The sequence below is a fragment of the Gastrolobium bilobum genome, unplaced genomic scaffold (assembly GCF_033153095.1).
Source record: "Gastrolobium bilobum isolate Gb01-03AN ecotype WA unplaced genomic scaffold, APGP_CSIRO_Gbil_v1 utg1221, whole genome shotgun sequence".
Classification (NCBI taxonomy): domain Eukaryota; kingdom Viridiplantae; phylum Streptophyta; class Magnoliopsida; order Fabales; family Fabaceae; genus Gastrolobium; species Gastrolobium bilobum.
In genome coordinates, this window is record NW_026897257.1 from 2,712,452 (window position 1) to 2,735,777 (window position 23,326).

The 23,326-nt window shown below is 31.9% G+C and overlaps 1 protein-coding gene and 1 pseudogene across 1 annotated transcript; one reads left to right on the top strand and one right to left on the bottom strand.

Moving 5' to 3' along the window:
- Positions 1 to 504: 504 nt before the first annotated feature.
- On the bottom strand, positions 505 to 12,907 carry LOC133305493 (phosphoinositide phosphatase SAC2-like; annotated as a pseudogene).
- Positions 12,908 to 19,156: 6,249 nt separating this feature from the next.
- LOC133305391 (uncharacterized) lies at positions 19,157 to 22,736 on the top strand. The gene is made up of 5 exons (XM_061505604.1): positions 19,157 to 19,339; positions 19,675 to 20,582; positions 20,887 to 21,087; positions 21,421 to 21,616; positions 22,287 to 22,736. The coding sequence occupies exons 2-5, from the start codon at positions 19,722 to 19,724 to the stop codon at positions 22,469 to 22,471; spliced, it is 1,443 nt and encodes a 480-aa protein (XP_061361588.1). The 5' UTR covers positions 19,157 to 19,339; positions 19,675 to 19,721; the 3' UTR covers positions 22,472 to 22,736.
- The last annotated feature ends 590 nt before the right edge of the window (positions 22,737 to 23,326 follow it).

The following is a 23,326-nucleotide window of genomic DNA, read 5'->3' on the forward strand; positions in this document are numbered from 1 at the left end:
TAGAATAGTTTTTAAGAATTGATTTTCAGAATAAAAAAAGGAAAAAATCTATTTGATAAATTTGTTTTGGAAACAATTTTAAAAGTTAAAGAATAAAAAATCTGCTTGATAAATTTATTCTTAGAACATGTTTTTAGAACAAAAAAATAAAAAATTCGTTTGATTGCTATTTTTTTAAAATAATTTCTATTATTATATCTAAAAACTTATATGTATTTTTAAGATAAAAATTACAAATCTTTTCTAAGACCGATGCAAACCATAATAAACATTTTAAGTTCGATATATTCCACAAGATTACTATATAAATTACTATCAGTCAATGTATTATAATTGTAACGAACCAAAGTTAATCTAATCAAAGTCCAATATATTTAATAAGCAACACATACAAACATAAGTTAGGGTTGAGTGCACTAATAATAAGCCCATACAAATATTGAGTCACTTGAAAATTGATTATCCAAAAGTAAAACCTATATTATTTAACAAATCAAAAATAAACTACACGGCAGAATTGTTACGTTGTGCCCACATCCAATTTGCAATATGATCACGATATACTGTCATTTCTGCTGCACCTTCATCAGATAACCTAGACAAGTTATCATCATTCAAGCTTGTTTCCTCAAGGTTAGAAGTCTCATTCATAGCCTCTATTTCTGTAGGATCCATGTCTTCCCACATTCTAAACAAATCATCGCGTAAATTCCACCTGCGTATATAATTATGAATAACACAACATGCTATCACTATGAGTCGCTGCCTAGAAGGTTTATATGGAGGCATTAGCTTCAAAATAGGAAATATGTTCTTCAAGACTCCAAAGCATCGTTCAATTGTCATTCTTAAAGATGAATGCCTATAATTGAATAACTCTTCACGACTCCCTGGTTGTCTACCGCGACCAGTATATTCTTGTGCATGATACCTCTCGCCTCTAAAAGGGGGAAGAAAACCTCTGGTGCAAGGATAGCCAGAATCCACAAGATAAAACATACCTGCATTAGTTTTGAATATAAATTATTTACTTCATTTACAGAAGACAAATTCAACAATATGATATTCACCTCTAGATGGCCATGGAAATTGTGCATTTGGATTGGTTAGTGAATCAACGAAAACTTTTGCATCGTGTGCACTTCCTTCCCATCCCGAATACACATATGTGAAATACATATTAAAATCACAAATACACATGACATTTTAGCTTTCAGGTATGTCTTAATACCATTAATCCAATTCATGTTTTCCTGATATCCATTCTCCATTTTTTTATCTTGTTTACATTCCATATGGGAACAACTTGACAGATTAAAAAACTCATTTAACACATTTCATATAGTAAATTCTAACGGGAGCAAAATTAAATGAAGAAAACACTTATGAGCATTCTTTTCTATGTGGTCCATTGATTGATGTTTTTACCATCCAGGGAATAATAGATGTTTTCTTGGGATTTGAATGATCCACGAACAAATAGAAATAAAATAAAATGACGAGAGTGAACCTGCTGTATAGCGAACAAGTGATGGATAAGGAAGAGATGGGAAATGTTGGTAAGATTGGGGTGTTCAATGAAGTTAATTAGTGTTGCATGCAAGTGAATGAAAGGCTTTTCAAACCATTTACTACTTATTTATTGTGATCAAGCCGATTTGGGCTGATCAAGCTCGCATTCTCAGCAAGCCTTTCCTCAAGCTAGCTCAAGGGGTGGAAGTGCCCAAGGCCTTATAAATGCTATATTAGTTGTCCATCCAATCAATGTGAGACTATATATCTCAACACGCCCCTCACGCAAGAGCCCTTTAGGCTAGAAGCGTGGAAATTGCACAGGCCCATTTTCGGTTTACCTTTTTTGTGTTTTTTTATTTATTTTAATTCCACTTTTTAAAGCGGGGGACGGTCTGATACCATGTTAAGAACCTTGAGGTCACCACCCCAAAAGCTAGCTCAAGGGGTGGGAGTGCCCAAGGCCTTATAAAAGCTATATTAATTGCCCATTCAATCAACATGGGACTATATATCTCAACAAAAGCCGCAAGCTATATTTCCTCAGAATTGGGAATGGCAGCATAAGCTTCTTGGAGGATAGCACGAGCTGTAGGCACATCTCCAGCAAGCCACTTCTCTTTGGCACCCATAAGCCAGAGAACTTCAGCCTTGGTCTGTAGGTAACTGCTTTACGAAGTAATGCATCAAGAGATTCCCTGGTTCCATGACTCTTTTCAAGTTGTGCTGCTTTAAGCCATATGCTCTTCTTTGTTAAGAAGACAGTCAAAGCATGAGCATATATAGCTCTGGCCGTCTCAATAGAACCTTTCTTCTTGCATTCCTCTGCATCAGCAACCCATGTCCTCTTCCTATCTTCTTCTTCAACTCCAATTCCAATTCCAATTGTATTATGGATAATTGCTTGGCAAGTTACAATTGACCCAACACATTCAACTGCCTCTGCTTCCTTCATCCAAGTTACACAAAACAGTCTAAGATTTTTCTTGTAGGTGGTGGCTCATGCTCCGGGCAGGGCTATGGTCATGGTGAAGGCTATGGTCATGGAGAGGGTTACGATTAAGGTGGTGGTAATTAAGGACATGCAGGAATATATAATATGGTTGACTCAAATAAAAGAAAATCTTAGACTGTTTTGTGTAATAAAATAAGTAGTAAATGGTCTTTACCAAAACAATAAACATGTAAGATGGTGGACTCCATCCTTTGTGTTTTAGTGAAGAAAAATCAGTTGTGTTTCAGTGTGAACCAAGAGGAAAAGAAGGGGATAGGTATTAATTTAGTGTAACACTAGAAAATCAGTTATATCCCGAAAGTCATTGCTATAAGCTAGGTATTAATTTAGTGTAACACTGTGGAACTTAGTTACACTATCGCAAAGGCACCAGAGTCACCCAAGTGAAGTCTTAGTCCTCGTTTGAAATTTAGAAGTTATTAGGAAAGCTATAAAAGCTGTAACTGTAATTCAATTTAGTCTTTGTTAGTTTCTATTTATTTGTATTTATTCTGTATTATTTTGTATCCTTAGCCTGTAGTTAGTTTGTTATGATTTCTTGGAGATTTTGGATCAGCTTGTAACTGCTGATTGTTTAGTTTGTTTTTTGCCGTAGTTCCCTTGTTATTTTCTTACGGTTTCAAAGTCTTTATTTAAAGATGTCAGTTTCAGCAATGAATTCAAGCATTTCAGTTATATCAGTTTCTAATAGAAGTGAAATGTGTTAAGTATTCAATAAATCTAAAACACCATGTGCATTCTTAAAGAGCTTAATCCATCATGTTTATGTCTGACAGACAACTAAAGTTCATCAAAACAATATTGCTTTCTGATGCGTGAGACAAATAAAATTTAAGTGTATCTAGATGATGAGCATGAAACAAAGCCTGCATCCTTTCTTGCAATCCTTAACCGCTTCACACATTCTACAAACTCATCTCCACCAAGAATGCTTTATCTTTTTTTACCTTACTTTCATTTTACCCCTGACAAAGTTTTGGACTTCCATTTAAACTAATTTTAGATAAACATATAATATTTATTATGTTACTCTTGGTTGGACTTGAAAGTTGAATACACTCTAAAGATCAATATGACATTTGTTTAACAAATTTTTTGATTTTGAAATCAACAGGAGAAGAAGGTGCAGCGCTGCTCCATCTTCTTCCTTCTCAGTAGCATTATTTATTCACCAAGAGAGAGATCTTTGTTTCAATCTTCTGGTCCAGTGACAACACTGTTAAGGTTTTTCGATTTAGATGCTAGTTTTTTTGTCCTTCCTCGTGGAGAGATTTGTGTCAGAACGGGGAAGAGGACGATAGCACAAACACCGTTGAAGGAGAAGAAAGAAAACGAAAGAGGAAGCGTTGCTGTGGTCACATTTGCAGAGTTCACATACCAAGAGTAAGAATATCGATTAATCACAGCTTTGCCATTAACGAAAGGGTTATGTTTATCTCATTTTACATGATATAAATAACTCTCCTGCACACATAAAAAGAGGTTAGGTCCCACTATTTTTTTTTCTCTCTCCTCTTACCTTTGGGTCCCACTTATACTTTTATTTCTGCAAAAGAGATAGTTTTTTTCCTATATCCCTAACAAAAAGTAAAAAATAAGAACAAAAACACCTCAAAGGTGTTCTGTAATTTCTGTTTTTAAAATTAAAATTTAAAAACTGTTTTTAAATTTTTTTTACACAAAACAGCAAGTATCAATCATGTTTTTTTGTTTTTAAAATTAAAAAACAGTTTTACAAAACTGAAATCAATCATATCTCTCAATCATCTCCCCCATTCACACATCATTTCATTATAATTATTATTTCTTTTATATAATTATGTCCTGTAATCATTATTATTTTAATTTTCTTTCTTTTCATGCATGTAATATAGTAAGTCTTTGAATATTTATAGTCTTACACATGTACAAAGTACTGCATAATGAAATGTTGATTTTGAAACTATAATATATTTCTTTTACATATAATATATTTAATTATTTACCTCTTGTAAGATTATATTACTTATAATCTTACCAAATAATTCTTATGCTCGCAATACTCATTAAATTCATTACATTATTTTTCAAATTTATCACGTAAAGTAGCTGTAGAAAAATCGAACCCTTATATATATATATATATATATATATATATATAACATTTGAATGGTATCTTAACACATTTCATCAGGCATAAGCTTTTACGGTTAGAAATGTAGACAATGTACAAGCCAATAAACATTGTGCTGAAATTTAACTTTTTATAGAAGAATGAGAGAACAATGATTGAACTCTATACGATACCATTACCGCAAGGTCATATATCTGATAGCAATTATTATGTAACTCTCCCAAAACCTTAAACCATTGGATTAAAACACATTAATGGTTTAATATCTTAACAATTATGTAAAATATCTACAAATACATCACTAGGACAGACCAACATTAAAGTTCATATTAGCTGAGGGAACCATAAAAAATTAAACATGATTTCATTAATCTTCCATGCAAACCATTGGATCAAAACACATTAATGGTTTAATATCTTAACAATTATGTAAAATATCTACAAATACATCACTACGACAGACCAACATTAAAGTTCATATTAGCTGAGGGAACCATAAAAAATTAAACATGATTTCATTAATCTTCCATGCAAATGATGGCTTTGATTGATGATCAGCCTCCTCACGCTATCTGATAGTCTCTTGCCTCATCACTTTTCTGCAGCTTGTCTTGAACCCCTCCAGCCCTCCTGTTCTCAAAAATTAAAAACCATAATCTTCAAAATCATTTATTTGTAGTTGAGAATTTTATTTGGAGCCCATTGTTTTTTGCATTGCAAGGCGAAAACTTTCTTAGAGATTAATCTGTTTGGGGCTGTCACAATGGGGCAGCTTCTCATGATACAGTTTGAAGATTTTGACAAGAATAAGGAGGTTAAAACTTTATAGCGTGAGTAGTATATGCAATCCTGTGGCCTATTTAGTTGGAGATAAAAGCATGCAATTATGTTTCTTTCCCCTTATTTATTATTGGTTGGAGTATGTTTATGGCCTCTCTTTGGTGCTCTGCTCATGGCTGCTTCACGGATTGTGCTGCTGACTATCCCACACCTCAATATAAGATTATAAGGATCAAAGGGCAATCATTTTAATATTGACACTTGATACACATGTCCTACGCACACTAGTCACTAGGTATATCCTACCTATATTATCATATGAACTTATGTTTTCATACTTATATGTATTAATACTTTGGCATTTTTATTACTTTTTAAAATGCGTATGCCAAGTCATGTCATTATGATGCAGGACAAACCGACAACGGGTTCAATTATGACTAGTAGCCTTACTTACTTGTCTTTCATTTCTTGTTATTCAAGTTACTTTTGATAGCCAGGATTGGATCTATTCTAAGGGTTAGGATTTGTTTTAAGGGATCTATCCTATATAAAAGGTTTTGAAGGTTTTGTAAGGGGATAACTCAAATTTTCTTAAGAACAAAATAGTTATCTTCAATTAATTTCCCTGGATGACCTTCCCGCTATTGGTTGTGTACCTTAGCTCTTCACCCCTTCTTCTCTCCCAATCCCAATATCTCTTTTTTTGGTGCCTGTCTCCCGGTGCCTCTTGAATACAACAATTTTAACCCTAGGCCTTTTAAACCGACACCAAATTTCATTTTAGATTTAGTTATCTTGAAGTGTCAATGATGGTGTCTATTCCATAGATCATGCCATAGAAAATATGGAAGGGAAAGATGGACTGTAAAAATTTCAAACACAGAAACCCCAATGCAAGATCTTCAATCAAGGACAGATTCATAGAAGGTTAGGAAACAAAAGGTAATCTATTCCCCATAAATTATATTCAAATACCTTGTATTGTCCTCTCCATGTCTCCCTGCATCATGGTGCTGATCTGAACCCAATTCCCATACAGCAGGCTTACCCTGTTGTGGCTGAAAATGCCCCAGGAATCTGAAACAGAAAGATCATCTCATGATTAATAGAAAAGAATAATCAGTTAATACCACAGAGGCATATTTACAACAGAAAATATATCACAAAACACAAAAGTACAGCTGCCAAAAATAGAATGACCAAAGTTGCTAAAATGCCAGAGAACAGCAAGACATGTAGAGGGATTGGAAAACACTGCTGCATTATTGCTGTTTTGCTGTCTTTGAGAAGAATTCCTAATCTTACTGTGTTATCCGTCTTTATATTTAAAAAAATTCTTATCCAAAACAAAAGCTCCCAATAAGAGAGATAGAGACAGAGAAAGGAAAATAAAACAAACAACCAGATAGCAGACATGCTATAAATCCAACCACTGGAAATAATATAACACAGAGGGGCAGAGAAAAATAAGAAAGTGCATTACTGAAACACATACACATTAATTGCATCTTGCTTCTCAGCATCCATGTATGCATTGCTGTAATAGCGTTGCAGAATCCTAAAAAATTCCTGAGATTGTGTTGCAGCTCTCCACTGGCCTCTCCTCTCACAGAATATCTATATAGAAGTTGAAAAAAGACCATCAGAAAAGGATAAAGAACACAAATATTACCCCATAAAAAATTTCAACAGAAAAATCTCATGACCACAGGTACTCTGCCCACTTAACAGAAAAGTGGAATATAACAGGCAAGAAATAAAGAAGAATCTAAAGACTGGAAAGCCCCTCAGTTGGTTAATCCCATTCTCATTCAAGTAAAATTAACTTTAATGCCCTACATTATGCATAAGGTAATTAGTGGTAGTCACTAAGACATATTTATCAATGTTCTCTAAAACTGATAATTGGAAGCAATACAGAAATGAGTCCATTCTCACAGTACCAACTAAAAAGCTAAAAAAGGCCATTACATGCCATGCAGCTCAGAAAACATAATTAGATAGCTATGAACTGTGATTAACCCCTGAAAATTTTTGAGTGCGTGGTTAATAAAGAGGTCTCCTTTCTTTATCCCAATTTTTTAATTTTTTTTTATAAGGGCAAAACCCGGTGCACAAGGTTTTCCAACAAAAAAAATTAAATGATTGATAATTATCTTACCTTCACAAAGTTTAAACCAAATGACGATATTTTAAAAATAATAATTGACTTCAAAGGTAATTAAAAGAGAAAATGATGTAGCAAAAATGTCAGTTCCCAAGCTACATTAGTATCTGTAAGCTAATGTAATTGTAACAAGGCTCAGAGCGACAAATCACCTTGTTGTGAGCAGCAGAACCACCATACTGATGTGCAAGTATGTCACCCATCTGCTCGTAAAACTTCATCAAATCATCAGCTACAGGATATAGGGAGGTCAATAACTCCCACGGAATGAAGCTGGTGGCCAAGAGCAGCCAACCCATATGCATATTGTGCAACATTTGTGCGATCCAAGCAGTCTACGCAATTGGTCCTTGGGACCCCCTTCTGCAACATGGATGATTTGACAGAATGATTTCCATTGACAATAATATTTCCTTCGCTTGGTTTTCCCTCTGAATTATTAGCATCCTCATTATCATCATTGACATGTCTAGTAGACGAAAAGCTTTCCTTATCAGTAGTGCTGCAGGCAAAACTTAGCAATCAATAAACAAGAAATGACAGTGGATGAACTTTAGATATCTCCCTCTCCATCAAGCATAAACTACTTATATATTAATATCATCAGTTTATTCTTTGGCAAAGTTTATATCATTGTTCTTATTTTTTTTCTTAAGACATTATATACAAGTTTTAAGTGTACACAGTGAATCCATGAAATGTTGAAAAAAGTAATTGAAGATTTGAAACAACATGAAAACCTTACTCTGTAGGTGGCCAATTTAGATAGTCTTCTGGTCTCGAGGCTGGCGTCACTTGACAATAGAAAAAACCTGTTAACATCAAAGCATTTGATGCCTCTCTGCCTAGGAACAGCAATACATTCGTAGTTTTGCCGGAAGTAGAATATAAAGCATACTCTTGAATCAGCTTACTCAAAACATACATTATAATTTGCTAAGAAGGATAGAATTACATAATTTAAAAAAAAAAAGTACCTCTGAAAATGTTTGTGCAGATCCCAGTGAAGGAACCTAAGCCTGCACTCCTCAGATAAATCTTTATTAATGAAATCTGTGGCATTAGCAAACTCTGAACAGAGTATGGACTCACGCGGTTTTTTCTCATGGGACTGTTAATTATTTTTTTTAGAAAAAAAATTATCAATCAGCCTATAGAGTCTTATATAATTTAAGAAAGGAGAAAATAAAGACACAAATTAATAATAGATTAAATTGCTACAATATATTATATTATGATGTGATACTAAATACTAAGAATCCAATAGTGCTATTTATAATAATACAAACTAGTAATCCTAATTAAACAATGGAACAATAACTTCTTAAAGATAAGATAAAATCTCCAAAAATAAGGTAAGGAAACACAATTATCCCTAAAATATCACAAATCATCCAAATCTATTATGCATCATTCTCTTAGAGATGTTATTAGAGATGTAATATAAAATTATTTGTGTATCTTCATCTAACAATTTAAGCTTTTAGAATAGTTGATTCATGACAACATATGCTAAATGGGGAGAAATAAGTTCATTATTTTCATAAAAATAAAAAATAAAAAAATTACCTTAATTAAATTCAAAATTATTATGGGATTCCCATATCTTTTGACAAGATTTTCAAAGTGAAGTCTTGTGGCTTCATAATTTGGATCCTTCTTTGACACTGGCAAAGAACAAGTGATTTTATAAGCAAACATATGAACACCATTACACCAACACATCAAAATAGAGATGGTATGAGAAAATGTTGCAATATTTGTGAGACAGAAAAGACATACGTATGATATCTGGTTTGATATTTAGACGTGAAGTTTCCTGTGACCAGGAAAGAGGGATTGAACCACGGTTCTGAGTGATAGAGCTTATTTGGATGGGAAGACCTTCGGGAACATCCTCAAAAACTATTTGTTCTGTCTCAACATCATTGGCTACTCTGCCCTTCTCATTAACACCTCGCCTCAAATACCTTCACATAATAATCAAATAAATGAAACCATAAATTGTGCACAACATCATTGCACATATGTATCCATACATTCTGACTATAAACATTTGCCACCAAAATCATCCTTCAAATTTTCAAGATTGTATTGCCTGCACTCCCCTTCTCTCTCTCATATATATATATATATATATATGGGCTTATCATTTCTGCAGCCGCCGTAGATAACACTCTCTACAGCTGACACAGAAAAGTGGACCCCACGGCGTTTTAAAAAAAAAAAAAAAAACAAGGATCCGGTGCCGTATCCGTGCGGATCCTGGCTAGTTTTGCCTATATATATATTTCATTACAAAGCTATAAAATCTTGCATAATGATTGCTCTCAAGTTTTCACTCCTGATCAACTTTGTAAAGCTAACATTTTATATACTAAAAAGCTTATGTTTAGCCTACCTCTTCACTTTTCTATCAACACAAATGTAAAACAGGGATACATACCATTATCAGAACATGAAAGATAGATTATTCTATGTGACATTCCCTATCATATAATCTACATTCATACTGCAAAGTTAAAGTGACAATTCAAAACAACTAGAAAATACCAAAAAATGATTGGAGTATAACTATATAAGTATCACATCCTCAGCACAAGAAGGATACAATTACCAGAGAAGGCACTTAATAGACTAGCTGACTAGCTAAGTTTGCAATGACATAGTCAAATTATAAATCTGATGTATAACCAAATGGAGCAAAGACGGAACATAATCACATTCGAAAATGAATCAATACATTTAATGTGTTTGGAAAGAAAACACGAGGAAATTTACAAACCTAGTGCCAGCAAAATGACGCGATCGTCTCGCAATGAGCGTAAGTATAAACTCTCGTCCAGATATCATTAGTGTGTCCTAACAAAGCCACCAGATAGATATCAGATATTCAACTATATGATGACAAAACTACTTCAACTGAGCAGAAAATACTAGTAAATTGTAAATAAGCCACATACTTCATGAGATTAATCAATCAAAGAATACATTATCCAATGGAATTTCAATAGCCATTTATCTTCACCTGTTTAAAAAAGCCATACACTAGCGCAACTGTCCAAATATTATTCTGGAGGTGATTCCTAATTCCTCTGAGTTAAGAACTCATTCCAGACAAACATGTTCTCGTAAAGGTCAAGGCCTGTCTCAATATCACACAAGTTCCTTTGAAGACTACGCATAATGTGGTATGAGTAGCTGAAAAAGAAGTCCTTTGTAAGGTCAACCGTGCATAGGAGTTTCTTGTACCTAAACAATCAATGAAAAAAATAATATAATTAACACAATCTGAAAGAACAATAAAATTTGAAATATGGCCAAGATATTGTCTTTAAATTCAAAGATGGCATTAAGATTAGGAACCACCTAGCACTTCCAAATTATACCATAAACAAAGTCTAATCAAAATCGAGCTATCCTCAACAAATTTGTGTACTTGTTAAACATGTAATTTTTATATTTGAGTCAAACAGAAGGGATGAAATCAAAATAATTTTAACACGAGATTTCCACTAATTTTTATATTAACTATAAATTTTTATGACTAGAGGAGAATGAAAATAACTTAAAAATAGGATAAAAGGTGATAAACTAGAAGATCGTTAGAAATCCATTTAAAAAAGAACAAAACTGAATTGATTTTTTTATTTCAAACAGTTAAAGGAAACAGTGGAAAGAGATCAGCATTCAAAATGAAAATAAAAAAATAATGTATTTATATAAAGTACAATCGATACAACATGCGAAATTGTTAAGACCTGTTTTCATTTTTAGAATTGATGATGTTAATCTGAACCGACGAATTTGGCAATGGAATCATCTCACTCTTCGAGACAGCATATACTGTATGGCCACAGATTGCACCAATTTTCCTTCTTTTCGTGATAAGCAACATGTACTCATGTAGCAAGGCCCCAAAAATTTGATGAACCCTAAAAGCAGAATAACACCATAACGACTGATAATTTGTCAACAGGCAACTGGACAAGACACTATGAGTTTACATACCAACAATTCCATAACAAGTTGTAACAAATTTCAGTCCACCTGTGGGCTTGTTCCCCTCATGTACCGGCCTCAAAAGATCCGAACATTCACTTTCTGTATATGTGGTGGGATCTTCACGCAAGTTTAGCTCAGAAGGATCTAGTCGGACAATAGTTAGTACTCTCCAATATGTCCTGCTCTTGTTCCTTCCTATCATGTAAAAGTTCTGTGGAATAAAAAATAAAAAAAAATTGCACAAGGTAAAAATATTTTATATAAAAAAAATGCATGATAAACACTGCAACACCAACAAAGCATCCAATCTTGTAACTCAAAATTTCTCAAATGGGATACCCCAAGTTTAATATACATATTAGTTTACGCAGAGATGATAATCCATACAGTCAAACATCTAAAGCATGAACAGATCAAGCAGAAGACCCACTTTCAAAGTTAAGATATATGACAAATCCCACTTCTATTAAAAAAAGACACACACACTAGGAAGCACCCACATAGATGCTCAAGCGCAGAGACATAAAAATTTCATTCTGATGCATTTCAGAAATGCAAAATCCACATATAAGAGGATAAGAGTTAGAACTTAATCAAAACATGAAATGAGGCTACAAAATATAGTTCTTCCTACTTTGCCAAACTGATTCTTGTAATTGTATTATAAAACAACGAATATAAGGAAGTTCAAAACATATATTGCAGTCTATCATGCAAGAAATCCAATGCATTGGATGACTAGCTGTTTCATGTTTCTTCTAAAAATTCCAACATTGCAATATCAAAATAAGAGCGAACTTTGAGATGATTAATGGTGTATAACTAGGATAATAAATGCGCTAAAACATGTTATCACTATATGAATATGAACAAGAAACAAGAACATTGTTTAAACCTGCATTGGATATTAAAAATGGAAAAGGTTATATTTAATAACTTTTTGTTTACAAACTCAAAAATGTATTCCCAGAAATAGACTCGGTTAGAAATACATTCTCGGAAATATATAGTGTAGTTTGTAAACAAAAAATTTATAAACAAAAAATTTGTAAATATAACCTACCCGTTAAAAATTATTAACATTTATATTTCTACACCATAGAATGAGCTAATCACATGACAAAATCAAAGAGATCTCCCAATAACATTAGTAGAGAGGAAATTATAATAAAGTTGCACAAAAGTTGCACAACAGTGGAAGAAAGGGAAAAAAAAAAAAAAACAATACCGATTGAGTCTTATATAGCGTAAATTTATGCATAAAGACATGGAAAGGAGGAGGAGTATCGTAAGAGGCAGAAGAAGAGTGAAAAGGTTCATTCTCTGACGAAGCCATGACTTTATTAGTGATATTCAGATCCCCCAGCCTCAGGCTCAGGCAAATTACCAAATTTTCATGGAAATAGTGCCAAATTTACCAACATTCAGAATCCTCACAATGCAAAAAGCCCACAACCCAAAAATACAAACTCATTTCGTGAACTCTAGGCTGCTTCAAATACAACATTATCTCTCAAAATTGATTCAAAATTATTTATCTTTCTTCATAATTTCAGCTCCACCACCTTCTCCAACAAGAAACCCACCACCCTCTGTTGCTGCTATACCTATATGCTATAACCAAAAACGACCAACTCATCCTCCCTCCAAGCTACTATATATATCGAAAATTTGTCATCCCAGGAGGAAACTTTGCAAATTTTTATGTGCTAATGAATGGAATTTATAGTAGTACACTCGCATGCAGAGAAACACAACATGGGTATTTTCAAAATGGAATCTTTACCTGGGAGGGACGAGGAGAAGATCATGCAGAAGATCAAGCAGAGAAACTGGTAAAAAATAAAAAGGAGGGAGATTCTGGACGTGGTGCATTAATAATTGATTCAATTTTTTTAATATTGATTTAAAAAAAAATCTGATTTCTTTCCCAACGGAGAATAATAAAACAAATCAAAACCACAATATCAAATCCAAAAAATAAATTAAATTTTTTTTTTTGTAATATAATAAATTAAATTTTAATGTGTGACTCCTCTCATCCTCTGTCCACACATTTGGAATAAATTTTTTTAAAAATCGTTTATCTAAAAGGAAAAAAAAATACCGTTCTATGACTTTTGGGCAAAAAAATTGTCCAATTAAAATTGATTAGATAAGTTTAGTTTTTTCAAACTAAGGTTTAATAAGAGTTATGTTGTAGGAAAAATGATTGTGTTATGTTATAGAGATTCGTTTTGCGTGCCAGAGTTTTTTTTTTTTTTTTGGTTTCAAAAATTGTGGGTCCCACAAAATGTTGTGTGTGTAGGAAAGTTGTTGTGGTCATGTTAAATAATAGATACAAAACCTTCAAACTAATGTCCCGTCAATGATATACCGTGAAACTTAGTTACGAATTAGATGATTGTTTTTATTTTGCATGTTATTATTTTAGATTATATTTGAGTTTGCCTTGATTGTGCGTTATCTACTTACATGATTATAGTTATTTACTTTTTTTGTTATTTTATTTTTGTCTATTTAAGGCTTGAACAACTCTATTGTTATTTGGTTATTTTTGATTAAATAAAATTAAGAAAAAAGAAATAATATTTTCTCGCGATTCTTATGTTCGTTCTTATTTCTGTTTAGCCAATTGATTATTGCTTCAGCATTATTATTTATGCAATGCCACGTCATTTGACATATTTTATCTACCATAGACATAGTTCTAATTTGTAATAATGATATCACAATCACAAGAGCGTTTAAATCCAAAAGATGACATATGCGGCAATTCATGATGTTGGTTCAGAAAGAACTCAGTATCGTCTGGATTTAAATAATCTTGTAATTGTGGAACTATTGTTACAAATTTTGTAAGAGATAAAATATGTCAAATAAGGTGTCATTCAGCAGATCTCTAAAAATTATGTCAAATAAAAAAAATCATCTGATTTAAATACCCGAATCAAAAATTATAATCTTATGAAAATTAGCTTTACGGTGATGAAGTTGTCTATTGTGAAACTGACATAGCAAGAAATCTCATCAATATCATAATTAACATTAATTGTTTAGGGAGGTGTTTTTATTTTCAGTGTTATTTGAAAAATTAACTTTTTCAGTTATTTTATTTCAAAATCCATTGGTTAATTTTTTTAATATTTTATTTCAGTTATTTTTCAAACCGGATAATTTATTCTTTTCAATCAATGAAATAGTTAGTTAATTTGAAACTCATACCAAAAAAACAAAACTCATAATTGTTTTCCTTTTCACTTTATAAATAAATTTCATTTATCAACAATGGTGAAATAATATTATTTTATAATTTGTTAATTTTTTTATAGGACTTACTAAATTATATAGCATGTGCATAATTTGAATTATGTTAAAAATATAATAAATTTTAAATGTATAAAGTATAATAATCACTATTATTTTAATTAATTAATTTCTTTTCATGCATATAATATGATAAGTCTTTGCATATTTTTAGTCTAAGACATGTACAAACTACAAAGTACTGTGGAATGAAATTTTGATTTTGACACTATGAATATATTTCTTTTACTTTTAATATATTTAATTATTTTACCTCTTGTAACGTTATTCTACATATAATCTTACCAAATGATTCTTATGCTCGTAATGCTCATTAAAATCATTACATTATTTCCCGTTTCTTGGAACAATATCTCTTCAAATAAGAATTTTTCATTATAATTATTATTATTTTATTTTTTTTTCTTTTTTTATAATTACTATTATTTCAATTTATTTATTTCCGTTTGAAAGAGCACGCAATTATTTATATAGACTTTACGTGACACAGTACAAAATATTGCAAAATGAAATATCAACAAAATATTTTACTGGATTCTTGCCACTTTAAGAATCATTAAGAATTAAGAATGATTGTAATATATTTTTACTTGATAATTTAAGATTATCTTAACCAATTCCATCATTTTTCGCTGAGAAAATAGTCCATATGAACTCCACGTTGCCCACAAAATGCTTATTTCTATAATTTATCTTCCTATCAAGTACCTATCTTCTACTTTTTTGTGCTTTGAATTTACTAACTATATATACTGGTTTAGTGTGTTGGAGAATCAAATAATTTTTATTTTTAATGTGAATTAATTAATTTTTAAAAATAGATTAGATTGATGGAGATTCCTTATTAAAATCATTTTAAAAATAAAATAGTTTGACAGAAAAGTTGATTAATCGATAAGAATTTGATAGGAATAATTTGGTCACTACTATACTCTTACTGCCTTAACCCGATAAGTGATTAATAGATAAACAAACAGGGAAATATAAAAAAATTAATTAATTGATACCAAAAAAAGGTACATTTATCAAAATCTTTGGAGTTCTTTTTAAATCTATATATATATATATATATATATATAATATAAAAAAAATCATTTTTATAGCCGCTTTACGTACAACAACGATAGGTGTATGATTATATTTTTCCACGTTTAATACTTTCATCCTTTGTATGGTTATGATTTTCCGCATTTAATGTTTTCAAGTATATATATGGCAAGTATTTGATTGCTGCCATAGTGGTTAAAATCTCGATTTATCACTACGATTTTGTGTTTTTACGATTTTTTTCATCAAAATGATTTTATCAATATTCCAAACGCTTTTACTATTTTTTACGATTTTTTTACATTACGATTTTACGTTTTACGATTTTTTAGTCCCCTTCCGATTTTACTTAATATCTCGATTTTAACAACCTTGATTGCTGCACGTACAGTCACGGTAGAAATGTAACCCCCCCCCCCACACACATATATATATATATGATTTAATGTTTCTAAAGGGAATGTAGATAAGTTATCTACATTCGCTCTCAAAATGACGTCGTTTTGAGTTGAAAAATTAAAAAATTATAATGAAAATGACTATTATAACCCTCTAATAAATTATAATTACAAAAATACCTTGATTTCCGCCTCAAAACGACGTCGTTTTGGGCACAATGTAAATAAGTTATCTACATTGACTGTAAAAAAAATGATATATATATAATTCATTTTTCTGCAGTTACTGCATATAAGTTATCTACAGTAAGTCCAATGTGATGTCATTTTGGGACGAAAATCATAATATTTTTGTAATTTCAATTTATTTCAGGATTATTGTAGTCTTTATAATTATAATTTTTTAATATTTCAATTTCAAAATGACGTTATTTTGGGAAGAAATGCAGATAATTTATCGCATTAACTGCTGAAATATTTTTCTCATATATATATATATATTGATGTAGGATATTCTTACTACCCATTTTTTCTACTACCACTCCACTACCACTTTAATCACCATTGAATTCAAAAGATATTTTTTCTCTCTCTCTTCATTCAACTTTTTATCTAATCCAATAATGATGAGAGTGGTAGTGAAGTGATAGTAAAAAAATGGGTAATAAAAATATTCTAACTCATATATATTATCATTTATCGAAAACATTGAATTAGGCTGTTATGAACACAAACTTGATAATAAAAACTTTGCCGATCTTCTTATGCTAATAATAATTGATTGATTTGTACAGCATCTGCAAGTGTCATAGAGATGACATGAAACTTCCGGTTGAGGGAGAAATTAAATATGCTCGTGAAAAAGATTTCAATTTCATCTCTGATAGGTTATTTTATTTATTATTTTCTTATCTATCTTTATCTATCATTTTATAATACTGTTAGATCGAAAGCTAAAGAGAAGATAAAAAAATAAATGTTAATTAAGATTCTGATTTAATAACTTTTTAGTATAATAGACAAAGATAGGTAGAAAAATAAAGTGATGAGTTAATAATTTTATATTAATATTTATAACATGTCCGTTAATTTTAACTTACATCTTAATTTTATTAGAAAATAGAGTGATGAATTATTATAAGTTCTAATATAGTATACAAATAATTCAATTGTTACAAATAAGATTTTCATTTTATTTGATTTAATACTTTTTTCTTCTTTTTCAATTTAAAGGATATTATAATATTATGAGTAAAGCATTTATCCAATCACTTTGAGATAACTTGTCTCCGGTGACCCCTAAACCTATGTCATTTTGAATTGATGAATGATGTTTTCGTAACTTTAAGAAAATTAATAAAGGACATTTTAGTAAAAATAATAGAAAAAATATTTGTCATTTTAAATGAAATAAAATTATGTCATTTTAAGACCGAGATAGACACAAAATAATTTTTTTTATTTAAATTTTTAATTAAAAAAGCCACACACTTTTCTTCCATGATTTCTATTTCTTGTGTCTATCTCTATATTAAAATGACATAATTTATATCTTTTAAAAGGACAAATATCAAACAAAAATTTATATGATAAAAAATTAAGCAAAATTATATAAATATATTTCATTAATTTAAAACGACGTAATTTTGAGGATTACTAGAGATAACTTATTTCCAGTGATCGGAGAAATATTTTACCCATATTATTTATTATTATTTTTATTTTATTTACATTCTAAATAATAGAATGAAATTTTTTATTTTATTGTAAATCTTTTAAAGCAACAATATGATTATTATTTTTATTTTAGTCCATACCATACTTTTAAATATTGAAATATAGCTTCAATATTGCTTTATATTTTAGGAGTAATAAGACTTGTTTTTTTGGTTTTTTCATAACACATCATCGTGTGATTTAGTTTATGGGAAAAGTACGAGTCACCGGAGATAAAGTTATCTCCAGTGAGCTCAAAACGATGTCGTTTTGAGATTATAAGATTAAAATATTATAATGATAAAGACTAATATAATCTTGCAATATATTAAAATTATAAAATACTTTGATTTTCACTCCAAAATGACATCATTTTGAACTTACTGAAGATAACTTATCTCCGAAAAAAACTTTTACCCTTAATTTATATGATAAAGATAATAAATTGCATTCTGAGGATATTCCGTAAGGACATAGTTAACGGTGGAGTTGGGCCTGAGATTGCTTCCGTCACGTTTGCAAATTGCAAATTTTTTGTTTTTGATTATATTCATATTTAAAAGAAAAAAAAATAGTGTAACATAAGTTAATTGTCTTTATTTTTTTTATATATGAGTAAAATTTGAAGATTTTTTTAAATGTAATTACTTATCAATCCATTATTATATTGTCTTGTCTAAATTAATATAAATTTTAAAATTGTAAGCCCACTCCGCCATTAAATAATGAAATTGCCAAGTACACATAGTGTTAATTATTCGCAAATAAATTTATCTTATTTATAGCAAAAATAGAAATACTAATTTGAAAAGAAAAATGAAAAAAAAACACACTGAAATTACTATATATCTCAATATTGATTTCAAGGGCACAAATTTATTGATTTGGATCATTTATATTCGTTGAACGACCGAACGACGGGACATGAAAGTGAACAGCTTAGATTAGATGATGGTGGCTCGTAACATGACAATGTTTGTAAGTCAAGCAAGCACATCCTTTCCGTCTCAACGACGTCGTTCAAATTTACAATAAATGCCAAATATTTGACTAAATTGGTCATTGCAGGTAAATTATCTGACAATCCAATTCCAACATAACAATTTTTTTTGAGGTTGTCACGCTTCGTTGGTTTCTTGTTCATTTCTCTCTCAATATCGTATTTGCCCTTCCGCTTCGATTTGGTGCAACAGCGATTCAATTCCCAATTTGCTTCAACTCAATCAAGCTTTGCAGCTTCACCTTTCCAATTTAAGGTTATTATTATCTATTGTTCTTTTACTTCTAGTCCTTCATGCTTAATCCCTTTTTGGTTATTCATTGAAACCCTAGTTTCACATCCCCCGCGAGCTTCTTTCTTGATAATTTATCGTATTCTCTTTGCGCGATTGATTTTTCTGCATGCCATTCGATGCTTAGCATAAGGTTTCCCTAAACTTTTGATGCCCCGGTTGAATTTTTTCCTCCTTCCTTTTTAAAATGTTTGATAATCGCTTTTTTTTCTTTTTTAAGTTGTTTCCACTTGCTGATTTGCTATCTCTTCCTGGTGCCCCTCCAATAAAGTTTGTAACTTTGAAACTTTTGATTACAGTTTCGGATTGCTCGATTTAAGTTCATGCAGTATAGTTTGGTTGGTGAATGGCAGCCTCGGATGGTAGAGTTGCGTATTCTTCACTTTCTAAGTTAGAAAAGGAGAACACCAACTTTGTCTACGATGCTATGAATCACTATGGTGAGTCTACATGGTATCAGCCAAAGTGTGACTCATTAGGCTCAAAGTCCTCAAAGCAAGAGATCTTGTATCATTTCCCTTCTGAGGATGATGATTTGTTTGATGGAGGTTATGAATCTGATGATGATGCTCGTGGTATAATCCCCTCTAACATGCCTCCAGAGGTGAACTTGAAGAATGTGCTTTCTGGGATCTTTGCTATTCTGACTGGAAGAAACAAGGCTCCAAAGATTACTGCAAACCAAGAGTTCCCAATTTCAGATGTGTCATTTCTTGGCTCTGGAAAGAATGGAGATGTTTTCCTTGATTCTTCGGTATACACGCCGAGTGCACCGCCCCTTTTTCAGCCAAATGGGACTGATTATAATTCTTACAAGGAGGTCTTGGAAGCTGAACCCCCTGAGTGGCTCCCTGATAGTTCTACTACTGTTTGTATGCAGTGTACCTCTCCTTTTACTGCACTTACCCGTGGTAGACATCATTGCCGGTTTTGTGGAGGGATTTTCTGTCGAACATGTACAAAGGGCCGGTGTTTATTGCCTGTTAGGTTCAGGGAAAGGAATCCTCAGAGGGTTTGCGATGCCTGCTATGATAGGCTTGATCCTTTACAAGGTGTTCTAATCAACACCATGAGCAATGCTGTGCAGGTTGCTAAGCATGATGTCATGGATTGGACTTGTGCTAGAGGGTGGCTTAATCTTCCTATTGGTTTATCAATGGAGCATGAGATATATAAAGCATCTAATACATTGAGAAACTACTGTCAGGTTTGTTTGTTTTTGTGATTTCATTTATGTTTTCACTGAGCAAGTGTCTTCTTGTCGTGTTCCAATGGTAAAATTGCTTTAGTGCTTCTATTTTATGTGTTTGAATGGGAGGTTGCCAATGCTACAAATTAAGAAGTAATTGCTTTAAGTGTTATATCTGAATAATAGTTAATTAATAGTAATGTTCTGGATCAAAATTTCTAAGTCGACTTCTTTATTAATGTATCCATCAAGTATCTAGATATGAGTTATTCAGAATATGAGCCTTTACTACTTTTATGTGAAATACTTTTTGTATGGGCAGGTGGCCAAATCCAATCCTGAGAAGTCCATCCCTTTAGCTGTTCTTAAAAGTGCCAAAGGCCTAGCAATTTTAACAGTTGCCAAAGCTGGTGCACTGGTCTCTTACAAACTGGGTACTGGTTTGGTTGTTGCTCGAAGATCAGATGGATCATGGTCTGCACCGTCAGCTCTATTCTCCCTGGGTTTAGGATGGGGTGCTCAGGTGAGGAGAATATATGCGGTTTAGTTCATGTGTAGAATTATATCATTATTGTTATGCTTAATTTTTTGGTTTAATTGAATAATTGGAGAAAGTAGATAATGAATGGAGGTGGAGCCATTATGAATGACATGAATATTATTTCTGTGACCTTATTTTGTATGGAACAGTCTTGCATTCGTGATAACCATTTCCAAGCTATCAATTAATTAAATATGACCCGAATAATAGGAACTGAGTAGAGGGAAAAAAAAATTTCTGAGCATACATTATTGTGTTGACTTCGATATGAATTTATTTTTGACTGATAAATATGTGCTTATCCTCTATTCCCAGATTGGTGGTGAACTTATGGATTTTATAATTGTTCTTCATGATATGAAAGCTGTGAAGACGTTCTGCAGTCGCCTGCATTTTTCTCTTGGTGCGGGTTGTAGTGCTGCAGCGGGGCCGGTTGGGAGAGTACTTGAGGCGGATGTTCGTGCTGGTGACAGAGGGTCTGGCATGTGTTATACTTACAGTTGTAGTAAAGGTAGTTATAATGAATTTTATTGCATATCTGCGGATCTTCTTTTTGCATGAAATACCAAAGGCATTTTTAATTTCAGTTCATTTAAATGCACGCACATATTTGGGCTATTAATTATTTTACCATGTTAGCATACAAGCTATGGCTTTCAAATTGAGTAGTTTCAACATCTGATCTAATATGTAGTCAAGGCCATTTAATGTAACAACGTGCTTATATTGATAATAGACTAACCTAGAAATCAAGTAATAAGGAAACAAGAATCATGTGCGGCATAATGGACTGAAGGAATTTGTTGAAGCTTTACCTTTATTGCAGCAAATTATAGTGTCAATAGTTTGTCTTTTTAAATATACAGTGTTTGAATCTGCAAAACCTTCAGATAGTTCTTTGTGACAATGGCCTACCATTGTCCTTGGTATTCTCTGAAAGCATAACCTGGTCTTCCAATCTCCTTGTTTGTAATGAATGGAACTGATTCTCAGGAAAAAACATTGGTACCATAGTAACTCCCATAATGTAATACTAACAACTAACAAGCTCATTATTGTTGTCTGCTTGCGCCTACTACCTTGTTTTTATCATTATTTCTTATTTATTCCCGTGGTTGATGTTTGTGGTAGAATAATGTTCGAAAGTATAGCTGACAACACGGAATGTTGCCAAACTGTAGGTGCATTTGTGGGAGTGTCATTGGAAGGGAATATAGTTGCAACCAGGATGGATACCAATTTGCGCTTTTATGGTGATCCTTATCTCACCACACATGACATTCTACTGGGGATGGTGGATAGGCCAAAGGCTGCTCAACCATTGTACACCAGTCTTCAAGACCTATATTCCAGTTTACGCTACTAGACTTGGTCCTTGGACACTAGTGTCAAATACTGCATCTGCATGTTATATGTACAGTTCTAGCTCATGCATGGTGTTCTGAAGTGTGATTTCCATTGCCATTTTAAAGGCCGCTCTACACTCTATTTGGTTCTAGGGGATGAGGGATCTATGCACATATGATTCAGTTATACGTTATATTTGTTACAAATGATGCAAATGTCCAGTACACAAAGTTATAATGTGAATATGTTGTTAGACTTAATTTGTACATAAACAATCCATGGAACAAGGTATATTCGTTTGCTGAATACTTTTATCCTTGCTGAGGGGTTTCTCTGGAATTGGATTTATAATTTAATAATATTTATTTATAATTTAAAATCAATTCACACACCCACGTGAAGATAAAAGAGTGCAACACGTATCAACAACCACAGCTTGTTTCCCATAATCAGCTATGTTGAGAGAGTCGTTTACAATGAATATGAGAATAGTCAAATCCGATTATTGAATAAAATAAAATAAAAAAAGAGGGTGATACTAATACTAGAAGGTACGTTCATTCATTGGCTTTAGGGTATTGCCGTATGTTTAGTAATTTTTTGAATTAGCTAGGAAAAATGAATCGTTATATGTTTCAAAATTATATCGTTTAACCCTCCTCCATACTTTTTTTTTTATCATACTCTTTAATGTGTATATTAAATGAAATTTGGCATATTGTCAACTACCAATTATGATCCTTTTGAAATTGTATGAATTATCCTGTGACTTAGACTTTTTATTTGAAGAAAAATCAAAATTTTCAGTAAGAAAAGTCAAATTTTTCGGCAAAGCAGTATATATATATATATATATATATATAATTAGGATTTG

Coding starts and splice junctions, on each gene's coding strand:
- LOC133305391 (XM_061505604.1), top strand. CDS start 19,722: ATGGCAGCCTCGGATGGTAGAGTTGCGTATTCTTCACTTTCTAAGTTA. Junction 20,583..20,886: donor CATTGAGAAACTACTGTCAG/GTTTGTTTGTTT, acceptor TTGTATGGGCAG/GTGGCCAAATCCAATCCTGA. Junction 21,088..21,420: donor GTTTAGGATGGGGTGCTCAG/GTGAGGAGAATA, acceptor CTCTATTCCCAG/ATTGGTGGTGAACTTATGGA.